Source organism: Pseudopipra pipra, chromosome 23, assembly GCF_036250125.1.
Source record: "Pseudopipra pipra isolate bDixPip1 chromosome 23, bDixPip1.hap1, whole genome shotgun sequence".
Lineage (NCBI taxonomy): Eukaryota > Metazoa > Chordata > Aves > Passeriformes > Pipridae > Pseudopipra > Pseudopipra pipra.
The window spans coordinates 5,435,877-5,452,211 of NC_087571.1; the positions used below are offsets into that span (position 1 = coordinate 5,435,877).

Here is a 16,335-nt window from a genome sequence, read left to right on the forward strand (position 1 = left end):
TGTCAGGCAGGTTTGTCCTCTTCCCCACCACTTCTTGTTTTTAAGAAAAAGGAAAATTCCTAAACCTTGTTACCTGAAAAAATTCCCAAGGTGAATGAAAGCACTGCTGGAGCAGAGGAGGGACACTGGAGGGGTGGGCAGGAGAGAGAAAGAGAGAAGCTGAGGTTTTCCCAGTGCCAGATTTCAACCTGGAGCAGAGCCTCATCCTGTCATTATTCCTTTTTAGTTTCCATTTTTCTCTTTTCCAGTGCAACCCAGGGAGCAGCAGGGATAACACATCCACGGGGGGCTGCTGGATTTTCAAATGGCTCCTTACCAAGGTGCTGCTGGGGGCAGAGCAGAGCCCTGACAGTGGGAACTGAGAGCAGAGGATGCACCTTCCCCCGGCTGGAGCTGCAGAGCCAAAGCACCCCGGGGCAGGTCTTTGCCAGAGAGTTCTCAGGAGCCCAGTCTTTCAAAAAGGGAACTGGAGATGGCCTGGGCAGCTGTCCAAGAGTGTCAGCAGATGCTTTTGGTTTGGCTGCCCAGGTGTGTTCTAGCCTCCCATCTTTTTCCTGCTTTGCCTGGACCTCCTGGATTTCAGGATGGTGTAGTTGGAGTACCAGGTGTACTGCTCTGACAGGAGGGGGATGTAGAATGCTCGCAGCAGCCTCGAGGACCTGGAAAACACAAAGGAGAAAATCATCCTTAAATTCCCAGTTTCCTCCTTGTTGGCAGGACCAAAGCTGGTTTGTGCCATCACCACAGAGCAGCAGCCTGACCAGTTCTTCCACCATCCACCATCCATTCCAGTAGGATTAAGGGGGAGAGAGGGCAGGAAAGGTGGTGTAATTGTTGAAAGAAACTTAGATCCCAGATATCAACATCCAAAAAGCAGCCAGGGGGCCTTTGGGGTCACCCAGCCAGGCAGGTCCTGCTCCTCAGGGCACTGGGAAGGTGCAAAGCTGCATTTCACAGTCACAGGATGTGCTGAGCTGGAAGGGACCCACGAGGACCATCCAGTCCAACCCTCAGCCCTGCACAGGCCCAGCCCCAAGAGTCCCAGAGGATCATCCAAACCCTCCTGGAGCTCTGGCAGCCTTGGGGCTGTGCCCACTGCCCTGGGGAGCCTGGGCAGTGCCCAAGCAGCCTCTGGGGGAAGAATTAGATCTCAAGTTCCCTGAGATCCATCCTGACCCTGCCCTGACACACCACAGCATCTCCTCTTTTCTACCCCACCTTTCTGGCTGCCCATTCCCCACCACATGCCTGAGGAGCAGAAGCTTTGCTGGGCACTGGCATTTTGGAGTTCTGCTCTCGTGCTGAGGGTATTGAATTAAGGAGGGCTGGAGTGCTCCAAAGCCCAGGGTGCTGCAGGCTGCCAGCTCCCACCCCATGCCCTGCCAGCTCCAGCAATTCCAACACTTCCAACAATTGGCCCAGTGGAGCACTGGAGCATGGAGGGCTTAATGGCTGCATGAAATTAGTACCTTTCATTTGGCTGCTAATTGCTGGAGCTGTGCTGGCTGGGCACATTGTGAATGTTGTGTGTTCTCTCACTGAGTAATCCAAGAGTAAAACCCAGGTTTAAATGTGCAGTGGAGGAAGGTAATGAACTGCACTGAACCCTGCAAAGCTTCACAAATTTGAGCAACTTACTGAAAGCAGGGCTGGGGCAGAGTTTTGCTTCCTCAGCACTGCATCTTATCTCTTTCTGTCTTTCAGATCAACCTGTTGGAGGATTTGATCTGCAGGGTGGTCAGGGATGGCACAGAGACCCAGGTCACTGCAATCCACCCAGCTCTGCTGGCAGCACAGCCAAGGTTCTGCACATCCAATTCAAGCTGCTTTTTTTCAGGAGAAAGCTGAATTGTGTTTTGCTGTAAGGCAGCACTGGACATCTTTCAAAAACACAGGCCAAAGAACAATGGCAGGAACTGCCACTGGGAGCTGCATCTCCCTGGAGGCTCCCAGGTTTCTTAGACAGCCCTGCTGTGATCCAGCTGAGAAGAAGCAGCTCCTGCATCTCCTGCACCTTGGAACCATCCAGGAAAAGCCTGGTGGTACCTCCTTGCATTGGCAGAGCACCTTAAAAACAGTCACGTTCATGTGCTCTGAGAATCACATCTCCCAAAAAGCCCACGACAAAAAAGCCTGGATATGGTGAATGGTGGCACCAACAGATCTGCTCCAGGACAGAGCTGTAAGGTCAGGCTTTGTCCAGCAGCAGCTTCCTCACTGAAACAGAGACTCAGACTGGACACAAGCACGAGGCTGCTCTCTCTGCTGCTGGAACTGCACAGAGCAGGGCCCTGCCTTGGTTCTCCCAGGGCTGCTGATGCTCCCACAGCTCAGGGAGTCATGACAGAGCTTTCAAGTCAGACAGGGAACCTTTACCTCCTGTCACCTCACTTTGTCAGGCTCAGCAACCTCAGACAGCAGATGGCACATGGAAGGGGCTGAGATGACAGATGACAGGGAATATATAGAATGTTCTATTTGCATTTGCTTCTAAATTTGTCCCCCAGAGACTGGGATTGTGTGGAGCCTTCATCAGCACTCAGCTCCCAAGCAGCACGTTGGTAGCAAGGCCACAGGCACTCCAGGGGTCTGACTGCCCAGTTTTTTTGGATTCTGAAGGAGTGCAGCACTCCCAGCAGCTCCCAGTCCAGCCAGGGCTGCTCAGTTACCACTAAGCCCAGCAGAGCTGTTTGGTGCTGAGCCTATTTCTGTCAGAGACCCACTGGACTTGAGGGAAAGCTGCTCAACATTCCTGCTCTGGTAGTGCCACAGGAGCTGGTCTGGGATGGAAGCAAACGCTAAGGGAAGATGTTCCAGCCCCCACTCCCAAATTCACAGCCTGACACAGAACAGCAGCAGCCACCAGGGACAGCAGAATCCAGGAAGGAGCAGGAGAAGGCAGGAGGGAATGGCAGAAGGGAATGGCAGGAGGAAGAGGCAGGAGGAAGAGGCAGGAGGAAGCTGAACCTCTGCCACAGGGGCAGGAAGGACCCAGTGCCTCCCAGCCACAGGCACACACAGGCAGCTCAGGATCAAAGCTCTCTGCAATCCCATTAACGTTTGCACTTCCTCCAGTGCCACATTCTGTACCAACACCCACCTCAGAGGTAATTCAAACCATTCCTTACTTCCCCTTGTAAAACAGAAGCAGGGAAAACAACTCAAGTAACACACAGGGAATGAGACAGTCCCTTGTCACACCAGGGTGCTGATGTGCTCCAACAAGGTGACCCAAGAGTTCACTTTGCACTAATTTTACTTTTTTTTTGATGGAAAATCCAAGTGTTTGGAGCAAGCAGACGGCTCAGCCTAAAGAGCTGGAGAAATATGTGCTCCTCAGTGGGGAGCTGTGATATATTTCCCCTTTTTCTGTGCCAGATTCGGAGTGCTCAGCCAATATAGAATTAAATGGACCTTGGCAAAGCAGCTTCCTGAGGAGCATAATTAGCTGGTGGCTTGGAGTGCTCTCTAATTCAATTAGCAGCACCATTTATCAGAGCCAGCTGAGATTTACATTTGCACTTGCTGACGTCAATGGGAGACTCACAGTGAGTCCCAGAAGCCTCCAGTTCAGCAGGAGTGAACTGAGCTGTTGGGGTCATTTATTTCCAAAGAACAAGAGCTGCAGTTTGGGTTTGGTTGGGGAGGTGCTTGATGGGGTTTCTTTAAGAGTTGCAAACCTGAAATCTCCCCTGGCAGCTCCCCTCACAGCCCAGCTCCAAGGGACACTTCTGTTCCTCCTCAGCTTTTATTAAAAAAAACCCAAAGCTGCATTTTTCATAGTGGTTTTACACTTATTTCATAGGTAGCAAGAGACATTTCCAAACCACTGTGTGGAAGCAGGTGCTGGGTTTGAGGGATGTGTCACTCTGGTGAGGGGGGAAGGGACATGCTCAGAAATGTGAGCACTCTGGGGCACCAAAGGAGTTCTTGATGCAGCTTCACTGCCTCTACAACCTGTGTGTCTGACCCTGGGAAGGTCTCCCCAGGGATCTACTGGCTCTGGGATCCTTCCAGCTCACTCATTTCTAGCACACAACTTGCTGTTACAGCTGTGTCACTGCTCCCCTGCAGCAGAACAATGGATTTCTCAGCTCTCAGACAGACAGCAGTGCCCAAATTTAGTGTCTCAAATCAAAATCAAACCAAGCCACACAAGTGCTTTTGCTGGGATTTCCACACCTGCTCCCCTGTCAGGGCTGCAAACACCTTTCTGGACTGCACAAGTACTTGTTGCATCCCTGAAACAGTGCTGAGGCACCAGGGATGCCCTCAGAGAACCCTCTGGGGTGGCAAACAAAGCCAGCACTGCTGCCATTGGCACTGCCCCCCTCATCTGCCAGTCTGCTGCCAAACCTGGGTCATTGCCCCTGCTGGGAATTGCTGGAGCCCCGAGATTTGATGCAGGTTACAACTCAGGCACACTCAGGGAAGAAAACCAAAGCAAACAACACTTGTCTTATTTTAGAAATGCTCTGACGCACTCGGAGCTCAACAGCCCGGCTGTGAACGTTTGCCATGGGAAACCTTTATATGGATGCTGCAGCAAAATTCCAGTACCTGGGTGCAAAACAATGCAAAGGTATTTACCTGTCCCTGCTGTTCTGAAGTTTAAGCTCCTTACATGCATTGCCAACAAGCTCCTGGAGATAAGTGGGGACCTAACAAACCTTTGGCCCAAATGGGAAACTGCAACACAGGGAGGGTTTAAGGGCAGAGTCATGGGAACACCAAATCCCCCTGAGCCCCCTAGTCACTCATCCACCCTGCCTCTTCTCCAAGGGCCTAATTACAGAGAGAAATTAAAATATATGTGACAACAATGATGAGAAATGCAATGCAAAGAGAGCTGCTCTCCAATATCTCTTGCTGCTGAGGATGAGCTGGCAAAAGGGGCCTTGACTTTTTTTGCACCATCCCATTATAATTGTGACACCTTTAAATGCCACACTGGCTCGAAACAGGGCAGATCAGGCCTCGTGTGGTTTGTTCTCCCTGCTGCTCACTGGACCCTGAGCTGTCCTGGGAAGCTGTGCCCACTGCTGGGCAGCTGTTCCTGCCTTCCTGTTCCTCTCCAGGTTCAGGGAGACAAGCTGGGGAGATGTACCTGGTTCTCTCCCCCCTCAGAGTCAGTGATACCCCCTGGGTGAGCCCAGGCCCTCCCAGCCCTTCCCAGCCCCGTGCCCTGGAGCTGCCCCCCCTGCCAAGGTCTGTGCCGGGGCACAGCTCAGCCTTTGGAACCGCAGGAGGTGGGAACAGCAGGGATGGAAATCAGCCCTGCTGCCATGGCAACCTGGCCTCCTCCACTGCTGAAGGCACCACAGCTCCCCTCTGCTCCAGCTGTGCTGCCTCGATAAGGAACAGCCTGGGGAATGACAGGAACAGGAGCAGGGGAGGCTGGCAGTGACACCACAGGGCTGAGGATGGGGCTGCCCGGTCTCCTCATCTCCTCCCAGCACATGCTCTGCAAACCCTCTTCCATCCCAGCCTCCCACAGATGCAGCAGCTTTTGCCAAGGAGGGCACAGCAGCCAGAATGGTCCCCTTCACCCTCAGATGATCTGTCACTGCTCAGCCAGGCAGCTGCTCCCCTTTCCCACCTCTCATGTTCTGCCTTTTCCATCTCACCATCACCAGGCTCAGAGCTCTGAAGTCCCAGGATCTCCCTGTGATTCCCAGCTTCCCACAACAAGCTGCTGCTCCGTGGTGAGATGATGCCTTTGCTACAACAAGCCAAGGCATCACTTCCAGCAGCAAGAGCCACGAGCAGCCTCCCTTCCCAAGGCAGACGTGAAGGACCACACACAGAACTGAGTGGGCTACTGGAGCCTGGCTGCAGGCTTGCAGGGATCCTCAGCCAGCCAGGAACACACTGCTTGGGGATCCTGGTGTTTGGATGATCCAAATGCAACACACAGCACCGTAAATCAAATCAAAATGACTGCACAGGTTCTCAGTGCCAAGCCTGGGAAGAAGTTTCCAGCCTCTTGTCTGGCAGGAAGTGCTCTGACAGCATCTCCCCTGGAAGAGCAGAGCTCCACCACCACATCTACCTGTGTGTTCAGCCAAATTCCTCAGGGCCAGCCAGCCAGGGATGCCTGGTAGGATGCAGGGGTTTTAGCTGTAAATAGGGAAATTCCCCTATCAAGAAGGAAGGGGGGAAAAAGAAGGAAGAAAAATGTCAGTGGCTACATGGAAACAGCACTAGAGCTGAGAAGAGAGTGACAAGGACTCAGCTCAGCACTGAGCCTCTCAGGGGATCTGAAATGGGTTCAGGAGAGAGAGCAGTGGTTTGTGGTACATCCCACATGAGCGTTAATCAAAAATTCAGAGGTGATGGGTGGGGGCTGGAAGTGCAATAACCCAAAAAGCCCATGAGACAGACCAATTCCCTCTCGACCAAACATCAGCCAAGCACAAGAAAAATGAGGAATTCTGTGTTGAAAGAAGCCACAGAGAATCCAGGACATCCTGGAGAAGTCTGTGAGACAGTCAGTCATGCCAGAATAATTCACTTGGCTTTCATCAGGCAGGTAGAACCTCTGCAGCAGAGCTGCCTCTAAAGCACCCCCAGCAAATTACATCCCCAAGGGGTCTTAAAGACTCATCTGGACCTGACTGACTTCAAAGGACTTTAGATCAGGTCCAAACCAATGAAAGTTTCACTGTTCAGTGGAGAACAGCAAGATAAACCAGCTCTGAAAACACACCAACGAGCCTTCAAAGCAGAAATGCACATTTGAGGGCACACACTCTGCACAAGGAGTCCTTTGCAAAACTCTCGTGCAGATGCTTCTCTTTCCTCACTAATAAGACTCTTTGGCCACCTCGTTCTCCCTTCCTGAAGTCCTGCCCAAATGTAACAGCAGGGCTCTTGGAAAACATCATCCAGGAAAGGCCTTGCCAAGGAAACCTGTTTGTGTCAGCAGGCTGGGAACATCAGAGCTCCCCTGGGAGCTGCTCTGTCATTATTATCACTCCTCTCTGCTCAGCTGCCTTTACCAGCCCCACTCCCTGGAGGGTCCTTGTACTAGGAATTAAAAGGTCTCCCACAGAAAACAGGAGGGCACTGAACCCTGGGTGGGTTTTTTACAGAGGTTTTTCCAGTCAGCCCCTCTGTCCTGGTATGGCAACGACATGACCAGAGCTTTCAATGGCTAAATAAGCTCCCCCTCACAGCTGAGGGTTTCTGTGTTGGCAGGGCTGTATTAACAACACTCCCAGTCTGACAGCCCTGACTTCCCCCCCTGTCAGCCTGGAGGAGAGCAAACCCAACCTCTGCTTCTCACAGGAGCTGCTGCTCAGACACACAGGCAAGTTGTTCAGTGAGCAGCAGAACTACTGAGGGACAGATTCTAACAGGGATCTCTTGCATGGATTTTCTGATGCCTAAGAAAGGTGTGCCCTTGCTGACTGCCTCCTCTCTGTCTGCCAGCTTTCATGCCCTCTGAGACTGACTTGTACCTGCCTCGAGTTTGGCTGAAACAAAGCAGCAGATTCAAAGGTCTGCTGGGAGGAGATGCTGGGAGGAGATGACATCCACCTCCCTTCTTTGGAAAGCAAACCAAAAAACACTGCTTCAGCAAGGAGTGCACAGGGAGGATTCTTTTTAAAAATAATCCTTCTCACCACCCTCCTCAGCTGGTTTCACCCTCTTAGCTCATAAATATTGCAGGCACAAGTTTGACAAAGGTTCCACTGTGGCCAGCAAGCTGCCTTTACTGGAAACTGGACTTCAGAGTGGCATTTGTCACCCTCTCTCCTCCCTGTGCACAGCTCCTCCTGCAAGCAGACAGCCCAGCCCTGCCAGCCCTCACCCCCAAACGTGCAGAGCATACCTGGAAGCATCAAGGAATGGCTTGTAGGCAATGGTCACCCACTCTTCTTTGTTGGAGGAATACCTGGGCTCCCTGGGGGTCTCAGCTGCTGTATCCAAGTCCACCAGATAGTGGCATTTGGAAATGTCAATCTGCAGAAAGAAAGACATCCTTGTGCTTTATTTCCTGCGGGTTCCTGGCTCTCTGTGTTTATTTATACAGGCTGTTATGTTACTTAGCAATGGGAAGAGGGTTAAATTTCCAGCAGCAGGGGAAAGGCTTCCTGCAGGACACACAGTAACCTGTTCTCAACCTTCTCCAGCAAAACCTTTCTGGGGGAACACAGGCTGCTTTCTCCCAAGAGGAGCATCCTCAGGTCCCTCTCTGAGGCAGGACCACTGCCAGCTGCCCTTGCTGGGGAACTGTCAAGGCACAGAGGTGGCAGAACCAATTCTGTTGGTGCTTTTCTCAGTGGTTGTCTAATTAGCTGTTAAAGACTTTGTACAATGCTGACTCCACGAGCTCCCCAGGCAAAACACTCTGCTGTCTTTATGGTTAGAAATGTCTCCTGATGTCTGCACTGAATCTTCTTCCTGGTTCATGCCTATCTGACAGCCTCCTGCAAAAGGAATCACTCACTCACCTCATTTTTCATGCCTTTTACAACCAGCTGCACACAATTCCAGCTCATCTGGCTACACACACAGAGCAACATTTGAATACACACAGACCAGGATGGGGTACCCACAAGGGTCACACAACCCCCACAAGCTGTTAACTCTGCAGAGCTCACAGCATTTGAGGGCTTTAGTCTTGTCATCCCATGGCAAGTCTTGTAATCTTGGACAGAATTTGATTGCAAACTTCCTTGGACATGCCTGAAATCACTCTTCTGAAGCACCTTTGGGGTTTAATGTAACGATTTAGGCTGAAAACAATTTAATTAGGTGGATACCAGATGGCTCTGTGGCATCACAGCTCAGTGGCAAATGAAATTACACCCTGGGAAACTCGGCTGAGGAGAATGTTGAATCCACTCCTTGCACTGTGTGAGAAGAACATTCCAGGCCCTGGGAGAGGTTCTGGCTCATTAGCAAAAAGACTCCCAAAGCACTAACCAAGTTTTCCTGTAAGTGATGTAGAGTCATTCAGAGAAAGGCAAGTTACTGCCTCAAGCACTAAGACTAATCTCACATTCTAAATTCTCCCCTAGAAGGGCAGGCACTTAAAATGCCAGGTGAAAGATTTCCCTGGTACAATTCTAAGTGAACACAGAGCATTCCTAGAAGTTACACTGAAGCCAAGGATAACATTCACCCTGGTCAGAGGGCCAACACAGCACCTGTGCATTTATTTGGGCATTTCCACCAGGCTTTGGTGATGCACAGACCTTGAAACGTTTCCCTGTGCAATGAACAAAGCTGCAGGGGATTTCTAAATCACATCCCACCCTCCTCGCTTCTCCTTTCCTTTTCCTCCTCCCACTCTCTCTTTCTTTGATGCAACTGCAGTGCTGAGTGGTGGGGAGCTAAATTTGGTGCCACCCTGACTAACAGGAGTGGGCACAGCAGAGAGCTGGAGCTCAGGGCACAGCTGCTGCTGTCTCTCACTGGGCTCTGGGGGGCTGCTACAACTGAAAAGAAAGTGGTCAAAAAAACCCAAACTTCCTCTGAAGCCAGTTGTTGTCAACAGTTTCAGCTTTTAGGCCTGATCTGCTGTTCCTGCTTGGATACATTTCTGTAGGGAACAATGCTCCTCATCTCCCTCTCAGCAGCTTCAGGGACAAATGCACCTCCCTGGCAGGACAAGTGCAAGGCAAGTGCTGCTCAACGTGATTAAGGAAGGAAGAACTGCAAAACAGGATCAAATCAACCCTTCTCCCCAGTGTCTCATAGCAACAGAAACACTGAGATTCACCCTTCCACTTTCAAGCAGAGCAGTAACAGAGACCTGCACCTGAAACAACGAGATCAGCCCCAGTTCTGAAGCCATTAATGGGTTTGAAGGTCCATGGCTCAGATAATCCTCTTGAACCATTTGTTTTCTCCCCTTTAAATGCCCAACAGGCTTGTGCTATTTAGATTTACTCACTATCACAGTCCTTCTATTTTTTTTTTTTAAATCTGGGTGTGCTTGCACTCCTAAGCTCACTCAGCTCAAGAAAATGCCTCGATCTCTTGGTGCTACTGCCAGGTCAGAAGTCAAAGCCTTAAACCCAAATTTAAAATTAACATTTAGTGGCTAATTTTTTTAATGTTCCGGGCCCCTTTGGTTGCATGAGGAAAAACCAAGTTGTAGGGTGACATTAAGAAACAAGCATGAAACAAAAGTGTGTTTTGCTCCATTAGTCACAGGCTGAGCACCAGCCAGCTGTCTGTGCTAAAAATATGCCACAGTTAAAGATTTCATAAATTAAATGCACTGCAGCAGACAGCTCCTCTCAGGTGGGAACACGCCTCCTTCCCATCCCTGTAACTGCACAATGAGCCTCAAAAGAAAGGAGATTTAACCCAGCAGACTGCCAAGATTTAACCTGTTAATTTTAAAGAATAATTTTAAATTTTTTTTACATCATTAATATAATTTTAAAATATTCATATGTGTGCACTGCTTTTGTTTAGGTAACACAATACAGACATTAAAAGCATCAATCAGTAACACCAGTGTACATTATCTTAAATGATTCCCACTGAAATCACTGATGCAATTGTTTCAGTGGAGTTCCAAATTAAGTTCCTCCTTCTCAGCTGCAAATGTGATGAATCCTTCTATATTTAAAAAGACATGAAAGTACAGAGCAAAATTTCAAAATATTTTCTGGGGGGGACTTCAAACTACTCATTCAGTTCACCTTCCTGTGCTCACACACTCTCTGCTGAACCCAAAATTGCAACAACTGGGAACTATCACTTCTTCTGCTTCTTTTCTTATGCCTTTAAATGGGCAGATGAAATGCAAACAGAAAACATTCACATCAGTGGGGAAATTTCCCAGGGCTGCAGAGGGACCATTTTTGTCCTGTAACTTCCCCCCAGGAAACAAATCAGGGAGACCCAGCCATGGGCACGATATTAATACAAATTATATGGTAATTATGCAGTTAGGTAAGGAATCACACAGCGAGGGAAGGAAAAGGAAATGGGAACAGAATCCTCACGTATCGGGATGGCTCCTCCTTGTTCTGGTCGTTCATGTCCGTGGGAATGAGCCGTGTGGCCAGGGGGCCCCTGGCAAAGGGTTTGGGCAACTGGCCCCTGAATTCCGACAGGATGAACTGGAGCTGCCAACTGCAGGGAACAGGGAAAACCCAGTGACATTCCGGGTGGGGAACACCAGAGGCACAGCCAGGGACACCTGCTGGTGCCAGCTGGGACCTGAGGGTCACCCCCACAACACTCAGGAGAAGGGCCCCTCACCAAACCGTGCCTTTGGCAGGAAAGCACTCACTTCTCTGGCAGCAGGAAGCTGCTGGGAAATCTGTGCCACTCCTTCCCCACACACACGTTGACTGGCCTCCCCTCTGGCACTGTGTGGATGCTGGGGTCAGTGGCAATCCTGTGGAACTCCGGGTACAGGTCCAGGGGCCCGTGGTAGCCTGTGCAAGGCAGAAAATCAGAATAAGAGGGGCATTTCCATGGCTGCTTTGGGAAGCCTGCAAAAAGCTCATTCACATGGAACTGGTAACCTCCTGAATAAATGAACTGGTCTGTGCTAAAAAGTGGCTGCATTCTTTTTAGCACAGATTCTTTATTCACATTTCCCTGCCCTGGCAGTGGCCACCAAAACCCAAACCCATACTGCTGAGGTTGGGAAGGCTCACTGCATGGCTCCCATTGCAGAAGGTTCTTAAGGACCATGCCCAATCCATCTCCATTAAGGACATATGCACCCAATTCCAAGTTTTACATGGGGAAGATGCTGTTTCAAGTATTTGAAAGCTGAAGTATCTGCTTTAATGCCAGTCTGGGTACATTTTTGTATCAGTAGAGCTGTGCTGGCTGAAGGTGAGGGGCAGGTTTGGGAGTGATGTAATTCCAGTGGTTTATTCATACATATGTGAACATATACATATGTATGGATGAATGTAGACACACATATATAACCATTCATTAATGGTGATTAAATTAATTAAAGCTTATTCCCCTCCCTGCAGCAATGACATCCCAACTTTTGGAGACTCCTTAGTTTTACCCGCCGCCGGAATCGAAGCAGCACAACTTCTGCCAAGCCAAAGGCCCAGGAAAGCACAGGGCAGGTGCAAAACACCAACCTCCTGTAAAATACCAACCTCTGAATAAGGCAACAGAGCGGGACAGGGACAAAAGGCCGAAGAGGAAGACGGTGCCCAGGGCCAGCCAGTTGGAGGACACCGTGTAGTGCTCCAGGCGGTACCGCTGGAATATGAAGTGGTAACATTTCTGAGGAGAGAGTGAAAAAGAAAAATAAAAAAGAGACGACATAAAATTACTCCAAATCTGTTTAGCAAGATCCTGTCTTCCACGAGGACCTTGCAGCAGTGGCTGCACCTCCCTCCAGGTCTCTGCTCTTTGTTTTTTTTAATTCGGACTCATCGAAATGCACAGAAATTCAGTCACATTTTTTAAGTTAAATCCAGGGTATTTAAAGAAGTTTTCAGCTCTTTTCCCCAGGCAGGCTTCAGGTCAAAGCTGTCAAGTGCTCTCTACCAGTGCTGCAGCCTGGCTGTTCCCAGGTGAAGCAGGAGCACCTTTCAGACACTGCAGGACTGCCCTGCACAGCCAGACCTCATTTCCCAGCCTGCACTGACTCGCTCTCCAGCACGAGTTCCATGACCCAGATTTCCTGGGTGACCTGCAGTTGTTTACCCTGCCTGCACCAACTCCAGCCCTGAAGTGGACGAAAGGACACACAAAGCCACTCTGGAACTGATAAAGGAAAAGCCTTTTGGGTTTTTTTTTAAATGTAAAAGCCTTTCTGGGGACACTCAGAAGGAAATACATCCAGTCCTTGGCTTGGGCCCTCCCTCCTGCTCTGCCTTTCTGGTTATTCACTTCCTATCCTCAGGTTTCTGTTTCTCTAGTCCTGTTTGCATTTTCCTCATGACAGTCACATCCACGTGTTTTGGAGGAGCAGAGTGACCAGCCTGGACTGCTGGTGGGCAATCAGTTCTCAATTCCCAGCTGGACACCCTATACTGGGCAAAATGTCATCCAGCAGAGCTAAAAAATGCAGGGCAGAAATGTACACTGGATTTTTTCTAAAGCCACGTTTGGCAAAGGTCCTAAACCAGCTCCCTGTGACGTTGTGACAGGCAGAGCCACAAAACTGCTGACACTAGAGCTCGGTCCTGCATGGGTGCAAGGACTGAAACTCAGCTGGGGGGCTCCAGGTGGGCACTGGAACACCAGCAGTGATGGGAGATGAGCAGTCAGGAGGGAAGAGGGAGAGGTTTGAGGGGTGCAGGCAGTGCTGGTGGGGAGCCCAGGGCAGGAGCTGCCACTGGTGCTCAGCAGGACACAGGAGGAACAGCAGGATGAGGCCAAACAGAGGAACAGGCTCAGGCAGGGACTGATGACTGGATTCCTGGGCCTTTTGAACAGGGGAAGATGAATCATTTTGACTCTGGGAAGGTTTATATCAGTCTCTATTAGTGCTTTGCTCTGTGAAGTGCTTCAAGAGATATTTACTAAACATCCAGTTTTGGCTCCTCCAAGTATCCAACCCAGTTTCCCGGCACTAAACAACATCACTTTTCCTTTTTCAAGCCAGTGAAGGATTCACCAGAACCCTACACACCCACATTCCTGCCCTGACCACCAGACAAAGGAGGCCCCAATGCTGTCACCAAGTCACCAACCCTCATGGCATCTCCTGGGTGTTGTGCTGTGCTGGCACCACAACATCTCAACTGCTCCCCACCAGGAATTCCCACTGGGGATGGGAGAACGACCCAAAGCCATCACGAAATAATCAGTGGCAAGGGAATATTCTCAGCTATTTATCACTTCAGACAATCCTGGATAAGCTGGATGGGATCACCTTATAAAGCCATGAAATTTGATCTGTTTTTGCTGCACTCAGATCCAGAATTATCAGCTGAGCTCATTCTGTACGACACTCAGGAGGGAAATCCCAAATATTTTTGCTTTTACATCACATCTTACAGAGGGATAATAGTTTTCCATACACTCTCAGTCAACCTGCACAGGAAGATTGTGGTTTAATGTGTAAAATCAGCAACACTTCAGTACCAGAAGGGCTGAGCATTTTGCTTCCACAGTCTCAACACCTGTCCATGAAATGTGGTTCAAATATTAAACTGTACCAGCTACAGATCAAAGATGATGATCCAAAGCTATGCACAGGACAGTCCTGAGCTGTGTCACAGGCACAGGTATTCTGCAGGTGTCCCCAAACTTTGGGAAGCAATGTTAAAAGAAATCAGCTGGAAATCAGGTTTCCTAAAGGTGTGACCTAAACTAAAACCATGTTCCACTAAAACTTACCTGGAGAGCAGAGAGAGCCACAGCACCAGAGAGACAGATGAGGGGATAGATGGGGAAGAGAAACCTCTCCTCCTTGTGGGGCTGGCTGAAGAAAATCAGGATCCAGATGTACATGGGAGCCAGGGTCAGCCAGTAGGGACGGCCCAGGTTCTGAACTGGAGGAAACAGAAACTCAGCAAAGCAGCAGCAATGCAAGAAATGAGGGGTTTAACCCACTCCCTTGCACAGTCACAGCTCACCCTCCAAGCCCCTTCTCCAGACCCAAACCGTTGCCTTCAGACACAAACACAGCCTGTTCTGAGCACCCACGTTGCTGAAATCCAGGAAACACGTCCAAACAGTCAGCACAGAATCTTCATCAGGGAATTTTTACAGGTTCCTACAATACTAACAACCCCAACAGATTTAGGAGGACAGAAAATAAGGGACTGCATCACTGAACCCAAGGGAGAGACAAAACCCACCAAGGACTGACAAATCAGGCAGTCAGAAGCAGATCTCCTGCTGGGTATTGTACATACAAAGATCAGAAAGGATCTCCCCTGGATCCCCCTCTCCCCTCACAGAGGCTTGTTTGTGGACTGAAGTTTCCACAACCCTCATTGCCTCATTACAAAAATAACAGCATGAGAGGTCTCTCAGGCGCCTTCTGCTTAACAGAGGAAATAACTGATTCAAAAATAACAACAATTACCCTGAATTTCAGTCACACTGAGGAGGGTTCTGCACTGCCTGACAATTTGCAGTCCCTTCTCTGCCCCCTCACTACTCCCAACAGCAGAGTTAAGCAATTAAGCCAACGGCATTTCACAGACAATGAGAACAAAGCACTTGGCAGAATCGCTCCCCCTGTTAAGCACAAGAACACCAAGTGAACAGCAGGAAATCTTGCATTTACAGGATCTCCTACTGAGCTTTCACTGGTTCCTGACAGTATGTCAGTCATAGCCAAGGAACAGATACAAGCAAACACCCGTTAACACACATTTTCATGGGGGATTATGATATTGCTGCTTCTTTTATTCAGTAAAAAAAATCAGAGAGAGAGCAAAGCACTGACTGGACTGATGAATCTGGAGGCTGCTGCTGACACTTGATGAATCTTCCTCAGGAAAACAGCAGAGAAGAATTCACACTTCCTCTCCAGAGTCCCTTACCAAATGTCATGTGTTTAAACTGATGTCATTTGATTTAAGAAAAAGCCCAACGTGAAGCAGGGAATGTTCTGGTTCCTCCTTTTCCTGCTCTCAGTATATCCACACCCTTGGGGACACTTCCCAAAGCATGGGCAGTCCTGCCAGGGCTCAGTCCTGTGAGCTCAAGAGTGCCTTTCACAGTGCCCAGAAGAGCCCACTTCAACCCCAAAAACGTCCCCCAGTTACTCCAAAGGTTCCCATTTCCAGCTGCAGACCAGATGGAAACTACAGGTACACAGTTTCTCTCCCCCTTAAGACTATTGAAATGTCAGACTGAGGGTTGGGTACCACACCCCTTGTTAAACTGCTCTGGGTATGGGTAAATCCAGCCTTGAAAACACATTGTCCTTCTGGAGGTGGAGGCAGGGAACAACCCTGGACTCAGTAATGAGCTCCAGGAACTCTCCTATTACTCCAAAGACTTTTGCTGAGCCCAGTTTCGCTCCCAATAAAGCCAAGCTGCTCTTTGGCAGGCTACAGCTCTGCCTGCAGCCCCAGGCTGAGGTCTGGGCTGGCTGTGCCTGGCTCTCCCTGCACTCACCATGGAACTTCTGCAGCAGACACTCCATGAGACAGGTCAGTGGCAGCACCAGCAGGGCCAGAATAAAAGCCACGTTGAAATTCAGAAAGCCATTGATGAAGTAGAAGGACCAGGGTTCTGTACCTAAAGGGTGAGAAAAAGGAAAGAAGAGGTTTGGAATACAAGCCTGGGATGACATCTGGCTGGAGCAGCAGCTTTGCCCGACTCCCAGAGTTAGTCAGCAGCAATACAGGGGCACCAGAGCATCTCACAACCACACCTGCCCCAGAAACTTCATTTCCTTCCTTTTCAGAAATT

General features: G+C 49.7%; 2 protein-coding genes across 3 annotated transcripts in view; one reads left to right on the forward strand and one right to left on the reverse strand.

The window, feature by feature from the left end:
- Positions 1 to 16,335, forward strand: part of LAYN (layilin) — a 118,789-nt gene that overhangs the window by 62,757 nt on the left and 39,697 nt on the right. The window lies entirely within an intron of this gene.
- Positions 394 to 16,335, reverse strand: part of LOC135401983 (alpha-1,2-mannosyltransferase ALG9-like) — a 28,365-nt gene continuing 12,423 nt past the window's right edge. For both annotated transcript variants that reach the window (XM_064634607.1, XM_064634608.1), the window contains 7 exons: positions 16,039 to 16,161; positions 14,302 to 14,456; positions 12,105 to 12,234; positions 11,264 to 11,411; positions 10,974 to 11,103; positions 7,838 to 7,968; positions 394 to 659 (listed from right to left, as the gene is read on the reverse strand). In XM_064634607.1, coding sequence (XP_064490677.1) covers positions 536 to 659; positions 7,838 to 7,968; positions 10,974 to 11,103; positions 11,264 to 11,411; positions 12,105 to 12,234; positions 14,302 to 14,456; positions 16,039 to 16,161 — 941 coding nt within the window. In that variant the 3' untranslated portion in view covers positions 394 to 535. The remainder of the gene's footprint in view (positions 660 to 7,837; positions 7,969 to 10,973; positions 11,104 to 11,263; positions 11,412 to 12,104; positions 12,235 to 14,301; positions 14,457 to 16,038; positions 16,162 to 16,335) is intronic.